Raw genomic sequence first — 23,845 nt, 5'->3', positions numbered from 1 at the left:
GGATGAATGCACAGAATGTAATAATATTGCAGCACTGAGTCTGCATTGCTCTCAATAATATGTTTTACCAGTATTATTTTCAGTGGGACACAGTGCTTGGTAGGTTGGGCTTGTAATGAAAACGATGTAATTTTCATTTTTTTTTTGTACAGAAATTTCCCAAACAGTAGCTAATACAAGAATGTGAGAGGTACATCGATTTCCAGAGTAGCAAAAGAAGGAAATAAGCAAAAGAAATGGCAAAGGAGGGAGGATACAGAAGAAAACACCTTGGGGTCTTTTGTGTACAGTAAAATTTATATATATATCATGTGAGCCATCTGACAGTTAAAGAGCACACTCTGGCCTGGTGAAAATTGAACTGATTTACATTATGGATTAGAAAAACTGTCAGAATTTAAGCAAATAGTAACTTTACAGAATGTTGAGAAAAGTTAAAATCTAAGTTTGAGACTAGGAATAGAGATATGGTATTGAGATTCTTAGAAGTGACACCGTATTTTTCACTATTGAGTCAAAAAAAAAACCACCTGTGGGATGACATATGCTTCTCCTACTCTTGCTGCAACCTTGAAAAAGCCTGAACAGGAGAACTATTTAATAAGAAATAAAGCTAGCAGGTCCCTAATTCACAACCAACATAAAAAGGTGAAGGTGAGCTATGAGACTCCTTGCCACAGGCTACTGTGAATACTAATAGTCCCCTGGGGTTCCACAGGAGAAATCCACAGGAGAGAAATCCATTGAAGATTACTGAATATGCAGCAGTCATCCCTGGCTGTTCCTGTCAGGATGCTCCTGAATGGCAAATGGCTGAAAGCTGTGAGAATTCTCAGGGGAATGGTTAAACTCAGTTGCCCTGGTTCACAAAGTCTTCCCTAAGCACTTTCTTTGGCTGTCTCAGCTGGAACACTCCACACAGGACACTGTGATGTATTAATCTTTGATCTGACCCAGTGTTCAGTTTAACAAAATTCTTTCAGTTAGGCAGAATGTGCAATACTGCTAAAATTACTTTTTGCAAGACAGTAAATTCATAGTAGTTTTTAAAACACAAAGTTCTCTTGTGAACTGAATTACCTTTATCAATTTGAAGCTGATAGCAAATGTTATTCTGGCTCCTTGTTTGCACCTTGCCTCATGGTAAATACCTGCACCTGGCAGCTTTTCATCCTCTTCTGCATCCCACATGGTATCACTACTTGTTTTTATTCCACAGAGAATACCAACTTTCTAGCTTCTTCCATCCCCAGCCTTTCTGACAGCAACAGTTCTCTTTCCAGCCTACACTTGAGATTAGTCCCACACACTGCAGCATTCCCACTGGGACATGAGCCCAGGAGAGTCACCAGACAAACCCAAATGTGTTGGACCCACACTGGCATCCAGCACCAGCAGCATGGTCTGCAGCTGGGCACTGCAGGGACTCACTCATCCCCTGTCCACCCTTTCTCAAAAATTACAGAGTCATAGTATGGTCATCTAAATACAACCCTCCAGCCATGGGCAGGGACACTTCTCAAAGGTTTCTCAAAGACCCATCCAGCCTGGCCTTGAACACTTCCAGGGAGGGGGGAGGGAAGAAAACACACATGCTTTTATTCCTCTATTTCATATAAGGACTACAGCAGTGTACTATGATGAGGAAAATAGCAAAAACTTCTCTCCCTCCCACCTTTCTCTCTGCTTCATTACATAGTTCCTCCTTCAAATCTTTCCCATCTTCTAGTTTGTCTTTTCAGGTCTCATATCAGAAAGCAGAACTGTGGAAAACCAAAATGACATCAGAATTATAGGCACTAGAACCCATCAGGAGAGGAGTTCTAAAAGTCATGAACTAAAAGACTTTGCTGTGCTCTGCCTGCAGTTCCCCTCTGATAGCCTAATTTTAATTTTAATTTTAATTTTTTTCCTCCTCTCTTCCATTCATGCATCCTTCTCTCTGCTTTCACTTGGAAGCCCAGTGTACTATCCTTTCTCCTTCCCCACCACTCCCCTCCCCACTTTCCTGGGAAGACCTTTTTTTTTTTTTTCCCTGTTTTGTTGTTTGTTTTACAAAGAGGATTTAGTTTTTCCTTCTCCAAAATCTAGTAGAGCAAGTGACAGCAGGGCAGTCTTACTCCCTCACTTGCTGTTCCTCCGTGGCAGGGACCGAGGGGCTGTGGGCTGTTGCTACAACAGGTTCTGAAAAGAGAAAAGATGAAAACTATTATTGCCACCATGACTGTTACCACATCTCCCATCCTCATCAGATGGTTACTAGTGCTCAGCCACCAAATTGAACTAAGTCCTGTGGACCTTAAGTCTGGACCTTTCAAACCTCCACAGGCAGAACATTTTCCTGCCATGCCTGGACTCAGAACACAGCCCAGTGCTCTCACTGCAGCTCTCCCAATGTCTGATCCAGCAAAGGCAACCTTGTGGATTCAGGTAAAAGCTGAAAGTTCTGTTAATGCTATGAAAGAGAACACTGTACCCAGCTACAGCTTTTTCAGAGACACGTTTGGTTAGCAACAAACTTCTGTCCCAGCATGTCCTCTGCAGCCCAAGATGTCCTGGCTAGATGGATTTATTCATGTGCTTGTTAAAAAAAACAGCCAACCAGCCAACAAACTAAGGTAGAAATACTCTCATATGATGCCTTGTGAATTCGTGGAAGACTTTCTGTATTTAGTATTGTTTACTTCATCCTGTGCAGGGCTATAAAGCCCAGTAAACTTGGTTTTTAATCAGTGTTTTATATACCACCACTGATTTGTGCCCTGCAGTGAGATAAAATTGGTAAGATTTCCCAACAAAGAACATAGTTTCTCTGACAACTGATGAATAACTTCCATCTCCACTTAAAATTTTTTCCTATTGTGCTACCTTTGATATCTGAAAGAACAGAAAACTTTGATTTCCCTCTTGTTTCTTTTCCCAAACCGAGAGATGCTGCAGAATGCAGAGCGTCAGCTTTCTCGGAGAAAGCGAGGAAGTGGGAGGGAAAGACAGGGAATTATTGCCACCAAGTGGGAAAAAACCAAAATGCAGCAAGTGCCTCAACTTTTTTTTCTCTCTATGCAACCCTGCTAGGGAACACGTCAGTCAGTTCTCAGAGTAGCACCCTAACAATCAGCTGCAAGTTTTCAGCTTTTGCTTCATTACTTCCCTCAGCAGAATTTAAGTTTGGGTTTTTTTTTTCCTGCTTTAGAAATTTATTAGTGAGGGGTTTTTTTTCAAATAATAATAGAGAAATCATTTGGTGAGTGTTGTTCCAGCCTGTGCATGTCTGTCCAGCTTGTAAAGAACATTATCCCCTGAAAACTTCTTTTGTGTGCCTAAAAGAAAATTCAAATTTCACAGAAACCATCAGGAAGAGAATAATGGCATTCTCTGTAGGGGGAAAAGAAAGTCCACCCTACTTCTCTGTTTTTTTATCTGCATAGTGTGACACCCCCAATATTATATAAAACTACCAGTAATATATAATAGCAGTGAACATTGCTCAATGCACTGAAACCTGTGATACAGCAGTCATGTTTGAATATCCTGTCCATTTTTTTAAAGGTAAATTCTGCTTTATGTAGAGAATCTGTTGTTTCTAGTTCTCTTACTATTTTGTGTGCCATAGGGTACTACTTCATCTTTCAGGATATTTGGATATATCACCACGTATTCATCAGGTTTGAGAGGCAAGAGAGCCAGGGTTCAAGTCTATGCTCCAAATCAGGAAAAAGCAGATTTTGAATCTGAGTCAAGCCTTCTATCAGTATTTCTTAAAAAAAAAAAAAAAAAAAAAAAAAAAAAAAAAAAAAAAATTAAGTTTTTAACCCTTTGAGCATTGTGAATTCCCGAAAAGAATTAATAAATATATATCCAGTTCCCTCTTTTCCTCCCCCAAGGGTATGACACCTACTTGCCTACGAAATCACAGCTTTGTCCTTAACATTTTCCATAAACTAGTGCTGGCCACTGCCTGCTCAGTCAGCTTTGGTATTTTCTGTGAATCTTGTTCTTGAGTGTTTAGCTATGAAGAGTCAGTGGCAAGAACTCCTAAAAAAACCTGGGGCTGGGTTACTGGAATTCCAGTGACCTGCAGGGAGACAGGAAATCAAGCACCATAAGATTCACATTGAGGTCCAGTGACTCGAAGAAATACAGGTTCCTAACTCTCACTTTTTTTACTGTACTGGAGGCAATGGTTCTGTCTCAATAAATAAGCAGGGTACTTTTGCAGAAGTATCTGGGATTGTGGCATCATCTTAGAGCTGGCAATGGAATGGACTGTCCTTCCTGAGCCATTGGCATCACCCAAATAAAGAACAAATCCAAATGGCCATTATTGATGGGAATATGGAAATTTAGAAGAATCGGAAAAAAAACCAACCCAAATCCTGACATGTCTTATGTTAACCCTCATCCTAATGAAAACCTAAGCAATGATGAGTTAGCACCTCTCTGTCTATTTGGGCCTAACTTCCCCTGGCTCACTCCTTTACTCACGAAAAACCTGAATTTCCTGATTATTTCAGATTATCAGTGTATTCTTAAGAGCAATCAAAAAGCTTATTGTGGAATTTAGTGCCAGTTGTCCATGCAACTACTTGATTTTGCTCAGCCCTGCACCTCAGTTCAAGAATGATACCCAAAGCACCACGTCTAGATCCTAATGGTAGGGAACGGTGTCTCCCATGATACCCATTAAGAGTCTCATTCATAAATTTCATTTCATAAATTTGAGTGTCATACTTAGAAACATTTTTGTTGTTCTGCAGCAACAAAACCTGAAAATACTCCTGTGGGTCAGTCTGCTTCTTGGGAGTTTGCCTCTGAGTTTTACACAGGGCTTTGATCTGCTAATCCAAAGTCCTTACAGCAATTTTGCACTAGGTAATATGCAATCTAGTAATTTCTGGTGTACAAAAAAAAAAAACAAAAAACAAACAAAGCAATCCAGTAGTGTCTGTGGACTGTTATCTGGAATTGTTCAACTGAAATGGCACTGTTTCACACCAATTTTTACTGAGGACATAAGGGAATATTCACAGGCCCATCAACTTCTGACAGGCACTGAACTAATTATCTGATACAGCACTTGTCAGTGAAAGTGCCTGGAATGCCTAAATCTTTGCAGAAGAACCTAAAAATTACAATTAGGTGTCTACAGTCTGTTCTGGAGCTCACATTTATTGCCAGCCCTTGTAAAAAACTTAGCTTTTACAGAGTACTATTTATAAAGCATGTAGACTGGTTAAATCAGGAAAAAAAGGTCTAGGGCATTGTATATAAAGACTCTCCAAGGAAAAACACTCCTAGAGTCTTCATTTTTAAATGTGCACCTTTTGAGACCAGTGATAATTTCTAACTTTTTATTGGAGCAATAAAAAGAATGACCAAATACGTTGAGTTAAGGAAACAAGTTTTGTTCTTTTACTGTTCTTACTGGATTGTAAGAGTTGTCAGCTCCCAACTGGGGCTAAAACTGCATTTGGTTTAGAAGCTTCTGAAATTATCTTAAATGAAAATATATCCATTTGTGTATTTCAGGTGAATATTAAAGAATAGAGTAAGATGTAATGCAAAAAATTTTTAAGGCTGTTGGTAGTCCCTTTTTTGTAGTTAGGAAAATATAGGAAACAAATCATTCTAAAACACCCATTGTCTAACAGAAAGGCTGCTACAAATAGAGAGGGAAATGTTGACAATGTAAGTACTGAAATGACCATAAAAATGAAAATGCCAACTCCTTTCCTTCCACATTTGAAAGTCTGTACTTATGAAGCAGTGTTCTCCCCACCATTTCCAAATTGGAGATGGCTAATGACAAACCTCACCCATTCAAAGGAATTGGTTAAGCAGAGGTATAAATATTCTCACACGAAAAGATCTAACACCTGACTGGCTTATGTGATCTTTTCATTTCATAAGCCTCAGAATCTATTTTCCTTTGGTGAATTCTCCTCTCTTGCAGTAATGAACTATTTAACTGTGACTAATGAAAAAAGAATCAACATGCGTACTGGTTTTATCAGGAGTGATGGATAGTTAATTAATCATTAGTTCTGTTTAAATTAGTTGAGTATTGTTATTATGAAAATGTAAGTAATCAGACCAGAGCTTGTTTTTTCATTTTCTTATTTCTTTAAGTTCACCTGAACCCACTCACATACACGTAAGTGATCACATTTCTTTTCAGGATAAAAAATCCTTGCAGATTATTAACCTTTTTGCCTTTTACTTACATTCAAGAATTTAGAAAGGTTAATGGCCATTAAATTAAACAAGTAAAAGAAAATATATCATGAAGAAACTCATAACTGGAGTTACTGCTATACATGTAAGCAGTAATAATAGTAGTTCATGGCACCATATTTAGCACTAGGAAGTGGTACCATCATGATGGAGAAAAATGCTAAAATTTGTCATGCTTTGTTGATTTATACACAGTGTAGGTATTACAGAATTTTTCCTGCTGAATCGTCCATCCCTCAAATATGTTTAAAACATCATAGACTAGTTCCTATTACAGGTATCAAATATAGTGGGACACAGTATGAAAATATTTAAACAAACACAAGTTATTACATGTATTTTGACCCTTATTTCTCCATGTCAATATTCAGCAGGATTTTAGAAAATCCAAGTCCAGGTAAAGCAATGAAGAAGGTATTCAACGATCAGAGGGGCTGTAAAATCATACGGAAAGCATAATAAAAAAACATTTTAAGATTTCAAGGGTCTGAATGGGTGTTTGACCCTTAGGATATTTCTTTTTCCGATTCTTACCATGCAAATTAGAAGATATCCCTGGAGCTGTAGTTTAATCCAACCCATTTCTGGGACCTTAGGATCACTTCAGTCTGTGTTCCTCCCAGGATCCATCTCACCCAAGGCCACCAGCAGCTTCCCAGCACCCAGGTGGCATGGGGCTAAGTGGGATGTCCCAGTGCTGCACCAAAACCAATCCAGCACCCCAGGGCAGGACCTCATGCCTGAAGGAGCCTTCCATGCAGGCAGCTCCCTGAGAGCCAGATGCAGTGATTTTTCCCAGTTCAAGAGATGAAATGCCCCAAGAAATTAAAAGGAGGGACACACATCCACTGGCATCCATAGTTTGGAGGGAATCTCTCAGAGCCATCACATCCCACTGCAGGGAAAGCAGTGTGGTCCATACATTCAGTGTTCCAAGTACAGCAGGACTCCCTGCCATGCCATGTACACCACTGCACTGTAACAATGATTTATTTTGCATTTTGGGGGGGGGGGGGGGGGAAACTGATTGAACTCTGCACTAAATCCCTTCTCTAACAGAGACTGGAGTCCTACTCATCCTTTTACATCCCAGTCGTTTCCGTGCCTCTGGGAGCTCAGTGGGAGCTGCTGACTCCACAGTGGGATCAGTGGGATTTTGCTTTTTCTGCCAGGCAGCAGTTCATCCCTCCTACTGACTGAGGAATTGTACTACTACTTTCTTCCACACTTGAATGTAGCTGTAGTCTGTTCTGTACTCACAAAGCAGCCATGGCAGCTATATTTGTACAGTGGTACTAAAACACTGAACTAAAAATAAACCTTGCTCAGAAAAAGCTGTTCTGTTTTCTCATTACAGAGATGAGCCTGCCAGCTCGCACTTTGTGGTGTGACTTCCGAAGTCTTGCACGGTCTGCTTGACAAATACTGGATTTTTCTGAGACTGTTTACCATAAATTGTATCCATGCAAATATCCATACCATAAATTTATCCTTAAATTGTGAAATTTATGGATAAAAGGACATCCACGCCCCTCTGGCCTACAAGACTATGGAACGGTAAAATAATTTTGTGGAAGTACTGTAATGCCTGTTGGACTTAGTTAAAACTTAGAAATAAAACAGAAATCTTTTCTTCTCTGGCACTACTTATTTTTCCTTCTGTCTCTTGTAGGAAAGCATTTCAAAGTCATTCAGTTATTCTGAACCACTTCAGCTCTGCAGAGGTCCTCACTTGCAACTTTGCATTATTGGCAGATATAAACTATTTACGTTGGATAAAACTAATAAAATTTAACACCTATGGTAGGTTTCAAACAGTCAACACTACTTTTCAACACCGTCAGTGCATTTTTCTGGGGTTTTTTTGTGGAAAACTGACAGACCAGCTTCTCATCCACTTCTGAAGTCCCATTCAGTTTCTCATTATAAATTACATCAGAAAGAATGCAACGGCGGAAAGATAACATCCCACACAATATAAGCAAACCAAGGAAATGCTGATTTATTGTTGAGTGCATGCTAGACACAGAGCTGACAGAAAGCAAGAAAGCACTTAGATGAATAATAGGGTCCATAGGAAGAAAAAAAATAAAATAATCCTTTCACCCAGAAGGTCATTTACAATGCTCAGGTGTGATGCTGTGTGGATAAACATTGTATTTCTGAATCATATGAGAATCATTGTATTTATGTATCATATGAGAAGGCACTCTGAAAATTATTTGAATCAAAAATTATCACAATGGTAATGTGGCTCCATCCCAGAAAGCCAACCTTCTGTCACATAGAAATAAAAGCAAAATAAAGTGTTTCCCAAATATTTTTATTTTATTTTATTTTATTTTATTTTATTTTATTTTATTTTATTTTATTTTATTTTATTTTATTTTATTTTATTTTATTTTATTTTATTTTATTTTATTTTATTTTATTTTATTTTATTTTCTTCTTTCCTGGAAAGCCATCAAGGAGATAGAAGGGAGCGGTAACGTCGCTTCAAAATTTTCGATACGGAAAAACCTCAGCCTTTTAATTCTCATTTTCGCTCTCTCTCCAGCAAGCGCTGCCGCTCCGCTTCACTGCAGCCGGTGCCTCAGCATCCCGACACTGCCCAGAACCATCCCGGACCGCCAGAACCGACACCGCAGGTCCCACCGCATGGGACGGGACCGCCGAACCCCCCCGCATCTCCCCCGCCAGCCCCGGGACCGCCCTCTCCGCGCATGCTCCGCTCGACACGTTCCCGCCGGGGCCGAGGAAGATTGGGCTCTCGGCTGCCCGTAGTTTCCCTGGCAACCGGCAGGAAGCGCCGCAGGGCGCGGAGCTGCCAGGCGGCCAGGTGAGGGAGGGCGGGGGGTCGGTTCGGGCGGGCGGTTCTGATGGGCCGGGTAGGGGCTCCTTTGCGTTTGCCGGGCAGTGGTGCAGCCCCGCAGCGGCCGCTCTTCCCGAGGGGCCCATAAGAAGAGGGAACCCAGCTGCCCACCGGCCCAGTGCTCCCGTGTCTGCGTCGGGCCGGGCTTCCCTCCAGGAATAGGGGCTGTGGGAGGGGAGAGAGGACCCAAGAGGGGTGTGCGTGTCCCTCCTCGTCGTCTCGCTTGGTCTGTTGATGTCCCACGGTGTTGGTCAGTGTCGGTCTGTGGTAACTTTACAGACCTTTGCTGTTTAAGCTTCTTGGCTGTCACGGTGCTTGGTGCCCCTCGTTCTTACTCTGCCCGAGCTTCGCTCCGGGTGAGTTGGTGCTCCCTCACCAGGGAGCTCTTAAAGCAGTTTCTGCTTTAAGATCCTACTGACTTTCGTTCCTCCTTTCATAAGTGACTTCCAGAAGCCTAACTGCAGGCTGCACTTTTCCTCCTTCGAAAGACTCAGTCCTTTGCTTGAAGTCTCTGCCATCTGCCAGTAAGTTGTTCCGTGTTTGTATCGAGCCCTGTATGTCACTTGTTTGATTCATAACTACGCTTCTACCTGGTATCTCTACATCTGTGACTCTCCTAGCTCTTGACTACACAAGATCTGTCATCTTCTTTGGAAGACAGAGGCATCCTTACAGACAAGTGATTTTTCCTCTCTGCCACCTCCTCCTCTGGCAATACACAGCCAGCTTATCTTTGCTGCATTTTTACAAAACAGCTGTCACCATCCTTAGTGCCATTTATACTTCTGTCCCAGAGGGCTAACATTGTTCCTGCCTCCTGTGAAAGACCTTTGACTGTTCCTGGCTGTTCCTGACTGTTGTCATGCACCAGTGACTGCTCAAATGTATCTACATATATCCATTAGTTAAAAGCATAGTAAAGTCCTTAGCATGTATCTGACTTACTTTTTGGGAGAGAATTTGCATACATCTGAATTACTTCTGAATACTTTCCTGAGAAAAAAAAATATTAGCAAGATGACTCTTCATGTTGGAAGCAATTGTACAAAAGGTGGACACTGATAGCACTATTTTGTGGTAAATAATGCTAATGACAAAAACCTGTTTTCATGGTATAAAACCATTCTGATTCTTATTTTTCTGACAGTTAAAGTGTGTTTTCTAATTCTAATGTGATTAAGAGTCTTGTGATCATAAACTGGCACTTAAATCAGTAAATTTTCTTTTTATGTTCCTCTTCTATGGCTTCAAATTGTTTTGGGTGTTAATGTGTGTTTTACAAGCAGGAGAGTTCTCATAAGTGTCATTAAAGTTTTTGTGTATTCTGAAGAGACTTCTGGTTGTGTGATTGTGGTGTGTTGGTTTTTCTAACATAGAAAAGGGAAACCAGGATGTACAGGGGGTACACTGTTCTGATCAAATCAGTTCTGATTAAATCAGTCAAGAAGAATTGATTTTAACTTTCAGTTTTTGTTTTGCTCTGCATTTGTATTTTAGTTAACTTAGTAATAACTATATGTTTTTTTTTCCCAACAGTCAGTAAAGCTCAAATGCTGGAGCCTTATCACTTTTTACTAGAATCATAGGAACATAAAATGTTAGGGGTTGGAAGGGACCTCTAGAGATCATCCAGTCCAGCCCCCCTGCCAAAGCAGGATCACCCAGTGTAGGTCACACAGGAAAACATCCAGGCAGGTTTTGAAATCCTTCAGAGAAGACTTCACAACCTCTCTGGGCAGCCTGTTCCAGTGCTGTCACCCTCACAGGAAAGAAGTTTCTCCTCATGTTGAGGTGGAACTTCCAATGTTTTCACTTAAACCCATTGTTCCTTCTCCTGTTACTGGGCAGCACTGAAGAGAGGTTGACCCCTTTCTCTTGATGCCCACCCCTCAGGTATTTATAGGTATTAATAAGATCCCCTCTCAGCCTTTTTTTCTCTAAAGCAATATAGAGTGACAAAACTGTAAAAATTATTTTGTGCACTGCTTAATATATATGAATAACCATTTATTTTCTGGTACACTTCAGATTTTTTTAATTGATTGTTCATGTCAGTCTGTACCTGGGTATTCTAACCCCTGATGTGTAGAAATGAGAACTATTTTATGGTTTTAATCTTCTTCTGTTTTTAATCGTTTTCCATTCTAGGAAGCAATGTTCTAAGAATGTCATCAGGTGTCCAAATAAAACCAAAGGCTGCAATACAGAAAAGCAAAACATCTCCTTTGCCATGTTCTCCAGAACCTGCAATTAAACCACAGCCAAAGCCCAGTGACAAGCTGAATCCTAAAACTATTGATCCGGTATGTACAGGTGGTGGGCTTTCTGTTTGTTTGTTTAAAATAATCTCTTGTTGGAAGAACTTTCCTTACTTTATGAAATACATGCAGGACATGCTTCCTTGGGCCCTGTTCTGTAAATTTGAAGCAAGCTTTTAAAATTAATCATATATACTTTAATTTCTAAGATTAAGTGCCTGAGGCACTTGTAATGTGTAATACTCTTTTAAAAAAAAGTAGTCTTGGTACACTTGTGGTCTGGGTGGTAAATTTTTTATTTTCAGTGTCCTTTTGCCTTAAAATGAGATTTAGAGCTAAGAATTGAAAAGGGTGGTTGGAGGTTTGTTTTTTTTTTGGTATATTTATACATTTTGACACCCGATCCTTTAGAAAAAATTATCTCAGTTATTCAAAGAAACCAAGAATCAGCATCTTGAAGATCATCTAGACCTCATAAAAACTGGCAAATTAATTGCTGGTGAGCATTGCTTGAAACTCCCAAGTACTGTGAGCATGTAATACTTTGGAGAGAAGTTGAGCTCTCAGGAGAAGACTCATGAAAGTTGTTGTTTGTTTCATTGAAGTCCTGTGCCTGGACAACTGCATTTGAGGGAGTGAATTAATGGTACACAGCAGCCAAATGATTAGTAATGTCACAGACATTTTGGAAAACTAAATGTGGGAGTACTTTAGTGAGGTACTAGTTTGCCATAAACAGAGATTGAATACTTTTGTGTGGGCATTTTTTTTTCTTGAAACCTTTTTGCAAGTAGTACAATTTCATTAAACCAGGAAGTCATATGATCACACACACAATTTTAACAATGCTACTGTAAATTCAGACAAGTTAAAAATTAAGATTAGTTGGAGTTTCCTGCTGTGTGCTTTGTGATAAGGTGTTTAATTGGGGAAGTAGCCTTGCATGATCATGCTCATAGTTAATATGCATAAGAAGCATGTATATGATAAAAAACAACTTTAATAGAATCATAAAATAACACTTCGGTGTTAAGATTTGTAGTAAAATAGAACAAAAACATACTGGAAAAATTCAGGGTATTCCATCAGAAGAACACTGATTCTGCATTATTTATTAATTTTTACAACTTCTCACCCAGGCAATTCTGAAAAGCAATTTTCTGAAAATCTATCAACTATATGTTTTCTACACCATAGCTGCAGTTCTTTTTCTGATTATTTTTGGAGTTGTATGACTAAGTTCTTTTTTTGATAAACTGCAGTTTTAATTTATTCAAAATAATTATAAAATCTTACTGTCATTAAGAAATAATGCTTTTTTTTTTCTTTTTGTCCTCACAGTTTGGTGTTCATTCTCAACCATCTTCTGTATTTGCTGCAACATATGCTAAAGGTGGCATTCCATGCAGGTTGGTTTTGTTTATTTTTTTACTAAATATGTTTAGGTAGAATTACATACATTGATACCCATCTATTCATGTTTGATCTTGTAGTTAGGCTGCTTTATACCATTCCTTTCTGAAAAGATTTCTATTACTTAACTCTAATACTTAGCTCCTCAGCTAAGTAATTTTCAATAGTTTTGAAATTGTCTGATTTTGTGATTTGTCTGCTGTGATAATGTTGATGCTGCAGCTTTAAAGAATAGTTATGTCTTTGCACATATTTGGTTTGCTAAGGCTCTTTCATGAAAGAAGTTGATTGTTTTCATGTAATGGTGTTTATTTCTCCCTACTAATAAAGACCATAAAATTAATGCCATTTTAGTAAGTACACATTTTGCAGTATTTTTTTTTTGTCTGAAGTGGTATGACAACATTTTCTTCAATATTCCAATTCTCTAGTGGTCAGCAGCAGATGTTAAAGAAAGTAAAAGTACTTGTAAGTAATAGTTTGTGGTATTTAAAGTTACTTTTGTCTATTACATATTTGCCTAGAAAATAAGTATTTTAGTGTTTTGCCAGTGGATGTAGCATTACTTAACAAAAATTTAAGTAGCTGTTAATACTTGCATATACAGGTATAAAATAATCATTAATGCATAGTCTGTATCTTAGAAGTAACTGGTGAATTTCAATTTTATTTTCTTTCAGATTAAACTGATTTTCCTTAACTATTTTTATTTGAGAAAAATGTTTCTTGATATTTATCAAAATGAGTAACTTTGCAAAGGGAGCATCTTCTGTGTCAGTATGAGTATGAGGCATCTATCATTTTTGTAACTTTTATTTTTTTATTTCTATGTCACTGAATTCTGAAAACTGCTACAATTGGGAATTATAATAATTGCACTGCTAGATAACCATTATACATTTCACTAAGGAGAGCAATATATATGACATCATTTAATAGTAATATTGCAAACCAGTTTGTGATACATTAAAAGTGAAAAATGTTGGCAATAAATTATGTATTATTATGTGTTAATTTATTAAAACTCTGTTCTTTATATAGGTTAGTGCATGGCTCAGTAAAGCACAGATTGCGATGGGAATGCCCTCCTGAAACTGTTCCCTTTGATCCTCTTCTTGTAACACTGGCAGAGGTAAAACTCAATTTTCTTGCAAAGTTAAGCATACAGAGATCCCTAATTGCAAAGGGCTTTTTGTAAGGAGCTAAAGTAACTTTGCCTCACCTACTAGAAAATATGAAAAAAACCCCACGTATCTCTGAAAATTTGCTATGAATTAAATGGCCAAATACATTGCCATTTGTTCTTTAGATGGAACATGCTGGGAGAGCTAGGAAGAGCTGTTTAATCTTTGAGATACTACAAGTCAAATACAGTATTGAGTCAAATACAAGACTGCATCTCACATTCCCAACCATTGAATGAAATACTTCAATTTTCTTGTGGCCATGCAGGTTCTTTTGTGAACAAAATTGGTTGAATCCTTTTTGTATATAAAGCCTACCTAATGAAGTTACAGTGCTCTCCTCAGTAAACTGAACTAAAACAGAGGAAATGGGATCCCATAAATGAGTGAAAGAGCAGTAGTATGCATTATGCCTGGCTTTTGTGCTTTCAGCACCAGCTGTGACATTTGTCACCAAATATATTTCAAGCATGTAACTAAACATTAAATCCAGTGTGGTAGGTGGAACATTCTGTAGAGCTGGCTTTTTTTTTTTTTTTTTTTTTTTTTTTTTTTTTTGGTTTCTTTTAATATTAAATAAAGCTGTCAGATCCTAAGGTAGCTTCAAGCTCTTGATATGGAAAGAAGGAGGACTTCAGTCATAGGGCTTCAAGTCTTTGAGATTTGCCAGTCAGGTTTTTACTAGAAGTGCATATTTGTACCATCCACAAGTTTTTGGTGCTGTAGGAAAGTGTGTGAGAGGTGTCGTTCCTTCCACAGTTAACTTGCTGTATTTTTTTTTTTCCTTTGGGTTATGAGCATTATTCACTAATATAGCCTATTCTTGTTCATGGTCATGTTGAAAAATTACCTTGGGTAGTTAGATTAAAGGTATCAATGTACAAATATTGATCCACTTGACAGTTTTTATAATGCTAGTTTTAATATTTAATGTTTTGACAGAGAAATGAATGGTAGAGTTCTGTGAGCAGGAGTTGTACTCAATAGCTCCACATGGTGGAGTTGGTGTATTTTATGTTTTGAACTGATGTAACAAAATGTAAACATTATTTTGCTGCTATGTGAAACTTCTAATATGTGTTTTTTATTTCAAAGAAGGCTAACTACTGAGCAAACATGTTTTGTGTTTTTGCAACAGGGCCTAAGAGAGACAAAACATCCCTATACATTTGTTTCAAAGGAGGGTTTTAAAGAATTACTGATGGTTGAAGGTGCTGCTGAAAAAACAGTTCCCTTGTTGCCTCGTCTAGTTCCAGTGCTAAAAGCTGCATTGGTATGTCTTGCTCTTCATTTAAAGATATTCATGGGTGTTTGGGTTGTTTGGGTTTTTTTTCTTTATTTCTTGTGCTTCAGGAAGGTATTAATGTGATAAATCTATTGTATGGGCTTTTATTGTGGTGTTTAGGGGTGTGGGAATAGTTTATTTTTCTCATTTTAACCCTGTCTTGGTTTTATTAGATAAATATATCTTTAATTGCAAATTCAGATGAGCAACTGCATGTATAGCTGTGTGACAGTAGCTATGGGCAATTTCTGTGGAATTGTTCTTTTAAAGATCTGAATGTAAGCAGAATTAAGTAGATGTATTGTTAGTGTTTTTTAGTGACCACACAATAACATGCAAACAAAAAACTGAGGTGAAGTAAAATGGAGATGTGAGAGTAAATACTTTTATGTTACATTTAAAAGTTCAGATCATGCTACAAAGGTAGAAAAGAACGTGCCAATGAGGAAAAGGGAAGAATACAGTTATAATGTTTGAGATCATAGTCTTAATTTAAAAAATATTTTTAACTTCTTTACTCCTTCTGAAAATAAAAAGGGAAAGTATTGTCCTGAAAGGTAATTATTTTAGATCTTTTTCAAATCTTTCAGAGCCCTTTTCTTGTTCAGCTACTTGCTGTCCTTTAATCTAGCTGTGTTTTAGTTCTGGCTTTATAGAGATGGCTGAAAGCTTGAAAACAGTTTGTGATCTCAGACCTGAGGTGCAATATAAAACCAGAACTATGTGTTGTCAGTACCTTTGGTTTAGTATGGAAGACAAAATTGGAAGAATTTTTCCTTTCTGTTCTTCTAATTGCTGTTACTTATCTGATGATTTTCATTGCTGCTGGTTTTCTGTCTTGTTAAACTTAATACAAAAGCAGTCGATGAATTCTAGTTAAAAAAACCCAAACGTTCAGGGCCCAAATGTCAAGGTGGAAAAATAACTGCTTAAATAAAGGTCAGTGTTAGTACAAGAACAAAAATAAATTGTCATGAATCAATTTCACTGCTAAAGGAAGAGTGAGATAACTAAACCATTAGAGGACTCAGGGATAGAGGAACTCTCCAATGGGAGCAATAAAGCTGACAAAGCACCCTAGAAGTAGATAAGAGCCTGATAATTGCTGGCAGGTGACCAAGCTATAGTTGGCAGGGGACTCAGTTAATTGAGCCAAAAAGCCATTGGCTTCTGTGTTTCTCCAACAAAGACAATTTCTGTTATGAATAACATAGAAATTACCCTTGATTCATTACATTTGTAACTAAAGTGTTGTCTGGCAATTTCAACACACCTGCACTTGAAGGGTTCTTTCAAATTTTCTCTGAAGCATTAAAATAGTTGGTGTAGTAAGGGGTATGTAGTCAGTTGATTGGTTTAGTTTTCCTTCCATTTTTTTTAATTCAATAATAATGAATTGTTAGCTTTCTTGTCTCAGAAGATATGAAAGAGTTCCACTGTTATTTTGTGGATACTTTTGTTTTGTACTTTAAAAAATATACCCCTGTTTTTAAAGATTACCTCTAGATACCAATAATGAGTCATGTTGTACTTGTATTCCTGAATTTGTAACAGTTAGCAGTTGCAGAGTAATTTTAATTTTTAAAAATCATAATGGAGAGATTGCAGTTTTGAAGAACTTGTGCATTTTTCAGAATATTACCAATAGGATTTTCTCCTTTCCCTTTTCTGAAGGCCCATTCAGATGATGAAGTATTTGGAAGGGGATTGGATGCTTTAGTTCAACTGAGTGCAGTTGTTGGCCCATCTCTTAATGATCATCTTAAGCATCTACTCACAAATGTAAGTTTTGAATGCTGCAGTAAAAAATAATCTGTATTTTTGTGGTACTTCTGTTGCAATGTTTCATTTAATATCTGCACAGATGCAGTGGAGTTTCCATTCAGCACTTTCCATGCAGCCTTCGTTTTTATTTTCTTCTGTGTAAGCCCATCATTCTTTAATAATATGGTCCAAAAACTGTTGGTAACATAAACTGGAGAATAATGGAAATCTCGTCCCCACTATTTAAAAAATAGTAAAAAGATCCATCTTTAAACTTGAGGTGAAATAAATGCTATGTTTTGAAGAGAAGTTAATGTTTATTGCAAAATGAGCTTTGCATTTTGAATGTAAATATTTTTTACAAAATCTGTGAAAGTTTCAATAAAATTGACATTAGCAAATATTCCTGCTTCTTTCAAATGGGAATTCTGCACAAGGAAGTTTTTATTAAATAAACATAGAATTGGATTGTGAAAAGTAGTTTTATACTGAGTCCTACTGTAGACATCTTCCCTCAGCAGGCTTTTCATGGTTTCATCCAGCTTGCTTCCAAAGTACACTTCTACAGCAAAATAGAAGAACCTTTTAGATATCCAGGACAGAAGAGAAAAACTTCAGTAGCTTTTAAAAAATATTGTTACCATAATAAATCTCTTCCAGTGCATGTGAAAAATATATTAACTTTTTCTGTGGCCAGAACTTTAAGAATGACCTTTTAAGGTCAATACGTCTTTAAAATTTGTTTGCTAGGATAAAAAAAAGTTAAATTCAAAGAAAAGTAAACTGCTAGCCAAAACCCCCTTATTTTAATTTTTCATTAGTTGAAATTGTATTACTTTTGTGTTGACTGAGTTCAATATTTTGATACCAGTTACAAGCTGAAAAATTATGCTTCTTTTCAGCTCTAGATTTCCAAAGATAAGATGAAATCAAGTAATAACATAGAATTACATTGGTCTCTTTGCATATATAGTACTGTATTGTTGTTCAATAAATCTTTTTTATTTCACTTTTCCAATAGCTTTTGAGGAGATTAACGGACAAGAAATATAGAGAAAAAATTACTGTTGCTTTACAAAAGTTGGAGCAATATGGTGGAAAGGTGAGTTGACCAGATGATTGTTCTGTGATCTGCACATCTGAGGGCAACTTTACCAAAATAACTTTCGTCTCTAGCTTTCAGATTAAGAACTCCATTCTGGTTAACCCAGAGATTAGAGCTGCAATTGCTATAAATAATAATAATAAAAAAATGCCTTAAGTAATAGATGGCAGAGAAGAATCTGCTGAACATTCTGTTGCCACTTTCTGTTGTACTGTAAATTGTGCAGAAAGGAAGAGAGAAGAAAAAGGGCAAGTATTGGCTTGGATATTGATTCTAGAAGATAAAATAATTGTTTTCTTGACTCTATGAGCACTTGCATGTATTATTTTAATTGGTCAGTGGTAAAGTATAGGAATAACACAAAGGGTAGGGACATGTAGATCTACCAATTAGACCCTTAATCAGTAAGCACACACATAATCAGCAGACACCCCCCCAGATGTTTTTTTTTCACTCATATTCATTTAAGGGCAGTAGGAATGTTTGTATTGCAGACTTGAAAAATATCACAACAAATAAATAAGCATGGAAATTTTTTATTTATATATAGTGGGACAAGAAAAGATAAAAATCACATCGCAGTGGTCTTAAAATTCAGGCCTAGATAATGTAACATCAGTGAATCATTAACCTCTCAGATCTCTCAGTCTTGTAGTCTCATTGGTTTTGCAAGTGGGTAAGTGTGTGTGTGTGTGTGTGTGTGTCTGTCTGTCTGTCTGTCTGTCTTCTAAAAATACCAATAAGGTAAGACAGAAAACTGCAAATAAACTCTTACATTTTATTACAAGCAATATTATATAATCCAGCTAATGAATTTATAAAATTCCTATCATAAGGGTTTTATAGGGCATATGCTTTTTAGTTTTATTGGATGTCCCTTCCAGAATATCATGCCTCTATTTTAAAAACTATTATTTCATGGCTATAGCTATGCCCAGTTTTAGGTATGAATTTACATATCTCTACTCTTGGATGTTGACTCTCCATCATAAGTTATCACTGTGTTCCATTATTTCAGTTCATTAATTTCACAGTAAACTTCTCAGCAAATACTAACTTTTAGATTTTCTACTGTTTGATAATACCAAAGATACCTAAGTAAAAGTTGTGAATTTATAGGGACTGTATGAATAGTGTTGCATGTAGTGGTAGTGATAGTTACGTTGTTTAAATTTCATTTATTTTTTACCAACAGGCATCTGTGGCTATCATCAAATCTAAAATTCCAACCTATTGTAGTAGCTCCTCTTGAAGGAAGAAACCTATAGTGATTTTTACTGTAAAGGGAAGTCTGGAAAGAAACTGCCTGTCAACATTTCTTCTTTGGAGTATGGTATATTCTCTTAATAACAATTCTACAGGATGATGGAAAGTGAGAAAAGTCCTGAAAGTTTGTGAATCTGTCATTTTGGAAGCCTGTTTAAAAATTCTCTCCGTGTTGCTGCTGTTTGCCCTTGCATTGTGCTTAAAATGGCATTGACTTGCTATTATTTCAAAAGCAGAGTAAATATTGATGCTTATTTTGTTGTAAATTACAATTTCCTTCAATTGATCTGCATTCCTTATTATGTATATTTGTGTGATGCAAAATAATTTGCCTGTAATTACTTAAATAGTAACTAACTTGGTGTTAAATTACATATGTATACCTGCTTTTGTAACTTCATTTCTGGCACAGGCACTAATGGGTGCAGTTTGGATTCATCAGAACTTCCTGCACTAGGTGTAGAACTGTGAGATCCAGATTATTGAGAGTCAGCTTTTAAAGGATGAAGCTGAATGCACTAAACAGGTAGCATATGGTGCAAAGCTGAACTTGCTCATTGTATTCTCAGAACATTGTTTTGAGAAGCTGGAGAAGTGCTGAATGAGCTGAATGCTTGGGACTAGATTGTGAATTTAGCTCCAGATGAGCTAATAAACTTTTGAATGTGGAAGCTATGAAAAAAAAATAGTTAATATAATAATTAGATCACAGAAGCCAGCTTACCTGGCTGTCAATTGCTGTTCTAAGGTGCAATGTTTGTCCATGAAAATCTTTGGAATTGATTGCAAAAAGTAATTCCTAGTGTGTCTTGTAATAAGTACTGTTCAGGGTTTATGTTGTTAGGGGGATCTGCATGACTGTGAGGGAGAGCTGACTGAAGTAACAAAAGTTGCCATAGAATTTTTACCTCTTAGGAAAATTCAGTTCCAGAATATAGGCTGTTGGAAGATGTTTTACTGTCATCAGAGTTATTAAAAAATAACTCTCATTAGAAGATTTAAAAAGTAGCAGGTGAAAGCAATTTCAGATTTATTTTTTTTTAAATTACCACAGCTTGGCTAAGCTGAATTTACTTCAGGACTCTGTTAAGGTCTTTGCAGAGATCAGACTGTGCTTAGCCAAGATTTGTGTATTTAAGTTTTTTTTTTTTAAATTCATTTTGTTGGCAAAAATGTTTAATTTGAAGTAATACAAGTAGATGTTTCACAACTCAAAAAATGATCATGCTCTTTTTTCTTCATGTTTACTTTATTTTTTAGTTTTTTACAAAATGTGCACATTTAGTTTACACAAACACACTACAGCAGATTTCAGGTGTACATGTATTGTACTACTCTTACCCTACACTGGTGATAGCAGAGCAGCCTTCAACATGCCTCTAACATCCCACCTCTACACCAGAATAGATACCTGAATTATTTTTGCAAAATAATGCTTGCAACATTCTTTCCACCTCATTAATCCCCTTTCTGCAGCAATGTCACAATGAAGATTGGCCTATCTTTGATAGCATTTCACCTATTTTGAAGTATTATTAGCATAAACTCTGTGGACAATGTATCTTAAAAATTACACATATTGAGGGGCAGTATTATATTTTAGGTACATACATTTTTAGAAAAAAAAAAATCTTCCTAGGTTCAGAATTAAGGTAGCTCCTATCTTAATGAAGAAACAATCCTAAAAAGAAAATGTAATACAGTTGTCACATATAGATGATGTTATATAGCTGAAGTTTCCAGGTTTTTTTCCTGATTCTGTCTCATAATTGAAGACATTACAGAAAGCTGAAACAGATGTTAGCCTGTCTAGCAGTCATTATTTGTAGGTGTTACTACGTAGTGATATTCATTCTGAGCACCAAAGGAGGATGGAAGTTTCAGAAGAAGTTCATGCCTTATTCTTCATGAAAGACAGAAAGTCACATATTCATGAAAACAATGGTAGGATCCACTTTGAATTTTTCATTAGGAAACTGTAAGTCCTTATGTCAAAGATCCTTCATTTTAAGAACTTTGCAGATACATCCAAGAAGAATTAGGAATACACTCTGTAAGACTCTCAATATCCATGTTATGATGAATTCAAATTTACACTATATTAAGTGTGATTGACAGAAGCTTACTCATATTTATTAGGGAGTAAATCTACCTATAAAAAATTTCTTATTTTGTTCTTTAGCAGTTCTTCCTCTTAAGTCACCTGTTTTGTTAGGTTTGGGTTTTAGTTTGTTTTTTTTTTACTTTAAGAGAAAAGTCAAAGGTGGAAGGCAATTGCAGCAAGATGTGCATTGCACATGGATTACAGCACTTTAACTCAAAGTATTATTCAAAAAATGAGGACTACACCATATAACTGGGAAAAGAAAATACATGGTAATGCCTCTGTAGAAATTAGAAGCTAAGATTTCTGAAATACACTCAAACACCTGGAACTTAATCCAGTAGAAATGAGTAGCAAAACTAAGAGTATTTATTTAATTTCCTTGTGATAGTATCTATTTTATCTAGGGGTTAGAATGATAATAAAGCTGCATAATGTCAGGTCTTATTTTGTTTGGGTTAGAAATAAAAACCTGACATTTCAGAACAATCTTGTTAACTAAGGTAGCCACTGGTGAATTGCTAAATTGTATATTTTACAAAGATTTTCTGGGGAAAATGTGCAATAAAAAATTATTTGCATAATACATGTCTCAGGGCAAAGCTGAGTAATTTTATTTATGATAAAGTGGGAAATCCATCTTTTAGATAATGTTGCAGAATAGCTCGTATTTGTCCATTAGTTGTAATTCTAGTGTCTTCATTAAATCACATTTTCAAAAAGCTGCATGGATCGCATTATATTCTCATCCTGCAAAAAAGACAACAAAACCCCAAATATCATACACCATTATAAATGTAGTTAGCATATACCTATAGTGCAACTGGGTAGAACTTAGGTCAGAACAGAGAAATTAGGTCATATCCATTCCCTCTCAAGACAGAGGGAGAGTGAGGGGAAGCACCTTTCTGTTCTGACTTAATTGTGGGCAAAGATAGACTTTTATTCCCAGTGTCCAGAGAAGACCATGTACAAAGCCTGAATGCTCTTCAGTTTTCTACATAGCTGATTAATAACTTTGTGAATGGACAGCCCTGTTCTTGCATTGGGACTGAATTAAGAGTTCCCAATCTGCATTGATTGTTGTGCCAAACCAGTACTCAGCACAAGGGAGTGATTTTTTTAAAAATTCATGTATAATGAACAAACACACCAGAGGCTCTTGATAGTACAAAAAAAAAAGATGGAGTAAAAAAAATACCCCTGGAACCTATCCCAGGAAATTGAAGTGGATCCTCTGTATGCAGATCTGCTGTGTTCCCTCTTACTCTTAGGGCAAGCATGCAACCCATAGCAGTCACATTGCCCCAGGAAAAGGGATGTACTTCTAAAGACCACTGTTCTGACTTCCACCTCAAAAGAGATATGGCCATTCCCTGAAGCTGGCATCTTTTGCCTGAGATAGCATTCAAAGAAAAGGCTCCTGTAGCCTTTCCCTGGCAAAACAGGCTTTTTAGACCATTTTAAGCTTCAGACTGGATGGCATCTGAGCTTTAGAGTGTGGCTGAGGGTTTCTTGCAGTGCTTGTCTCCTGGCACTATTTTGTCTCTGGTCTCACAGCTTGAGTTAGAGCTGGCAAGCATGTCCTCTGTTTGCCTTTAGTATATTTTCCCATTCACAGATGCAGCTCTGGCTGCTGCATTCATCAATGGACTGTCCCATTCCAAGGTCTGAGCTACAATTATTTTTTAAGCAAAGTGGCAGGGAAGGTTTGGAGCAGATGCACTCTAACCTTAGTGCTAAAGCAAGATTTGTAAATGAGGAAGCCACCATAGCTGTCAAAGTCTGGGGAGCAGCAGTTGTGCTTCTGCCCTGAATATCCTGAATTCAGCAAGCAAAAAGTAAGATTAGAACTAGCAGTGGCCTAGAGAGCAAGCCAAAGGTCATTAAAGGCATAGAAGGGTTTTCCTTGGGGGAAAAAAAGAATAAAAGAATACTTTACAGTTTGGAAAAGAGATACTGAATAAAGGGCAATGTTTTTCCATAATGCTAGAACATACAGAAAACAAAAACTGCAAGACAGGTCTAAAACAGATTTACTACAGAAGGGATCACAGGATCATTTACGTTTTGTTTTGGCAATGCTCACAAAAGATGAGACCCTGCTCCTGGAGTGATGTAGCTCACTGCATGCAGAGGAAAGAAAGGAACCAGAACCTTTTTTAGATCATTCTCATACCTATTAGGATATTAAAAAAAAAAATTTCCTACAGCTGTGGTTTAAAAGGAAGCAGCCACTAATGTCCTTGTGAAAAAAGGTAATCCTGAAAAAGCTGAAGTCACACTAACTCCCGAATCAAGTTTCTTGAAGGACTTGGATTGAATCCTAACCCCACATCTCTTGTATGAAACCAAATCCT

General features: G+C 37.1%; 2 protein-coding genes across 8 annotated transcripts in view; one reads left to right on the top strand and one right to left on the bottom strand.

Moving 5' to 3' along the window:
* Positions 1 to 8,990: 8,990 nt before the first annotated feature.
* Positions 8,991 to 22,207, top strand: PACRGL (parkin coregulated like). 2 transcript variants are annotated; one of them, XM_071743839.1, is made up of 8 exons: positions 8,991 to 9,073; positions 11,255 to 11,409; positions 12,706 to 12,773; positions 13,819 to 13,909; positions 15,100 to 15,234; positions 16,921 to 17,028; positions 18,032 to 18,112; positions 19,311 to 22,207. In XM_071743839.1, the coding sequence occupies exons 2-8, from the start codon at positions 11,272 to 11,274 to the stop codon at positions 19,365 to 19,367; spliced, it is 678 nt and encodes a 225-aa protein (XP_071599940.1). In that variant the 5' UTR covers positions 8,991 to 9,073; positions 11,255 to 11,271; the 3' UTR covers positions 19,368 to 22,207. The 2 variants fall into 2 exon arrangements, with proteins under 2 accessions (XP_071599940.1, XP_071599939.1); XM_071743838.1 differs by lacking the exon at positions 8,991 to 9,073 and adding an exon at positions 9,326 to 9,356.
* Positions 20,612 to 23,845, bottom strand: part of KCNIP4 (potassium voltage-gated channel interacting protein 4) — a 282,505-nt gene continuing 279,271 nt past the window's right edge. For all 6 annotated transcript variants that reach the window (XM_071743845.1, XM_071743841.1, XM_071743840.1 and 3 more), the window contains one exon: positions 20,612 to 22,235. In XM_071743845.1, coding sequence (XP_071599946.1) covers positions 22,188 to 22,235 — 48 coding nt within the window. In that variant the 3' untranslated portion in view covers positions 20,612 to 22,187. The remainder of the gene's footprint in view (positions 22,236 to 23,845) is intronic.

This window comes from Heliangelus exortis, chromosome 4 (assembly GCF_036169615.1).
Source record: "Heliangelus exortis chromosome 4, bHelExo1.hap1, whole genome shotgun sequence".
NCBI classification, from domain to species: Eukaryota; Metazoa; Chordata; class Aves; order Apodiformes; family Trochilidae; genus Heliangelus; species Heliangelus exortis.
This window is presented reverse-complemented; position numbering and strand designations above follow the sequence as displayed.

What these genes read in the sequence shown, in the direction of transcription:
- PACRGL (XM_071743838.1), top strand. An exon ending in ATCCTAAAACTATTGATCCG is followed by an intron (nt 11,410 to 12,705) that starts GTATGTACAGGT and finishes TTGTCCTCACAG; the next exon opens with TTTGGTGTTCATTCTCAACC. An exon ending in TGGAGCAATATGGTGGAAAG is followed by an intron (nt 18,113 to 19,310) that starts GTGAGTTGACCA and finishes TTTTACCAACAG; the next exon opens with GCATCTGTGGCTATCATCAA.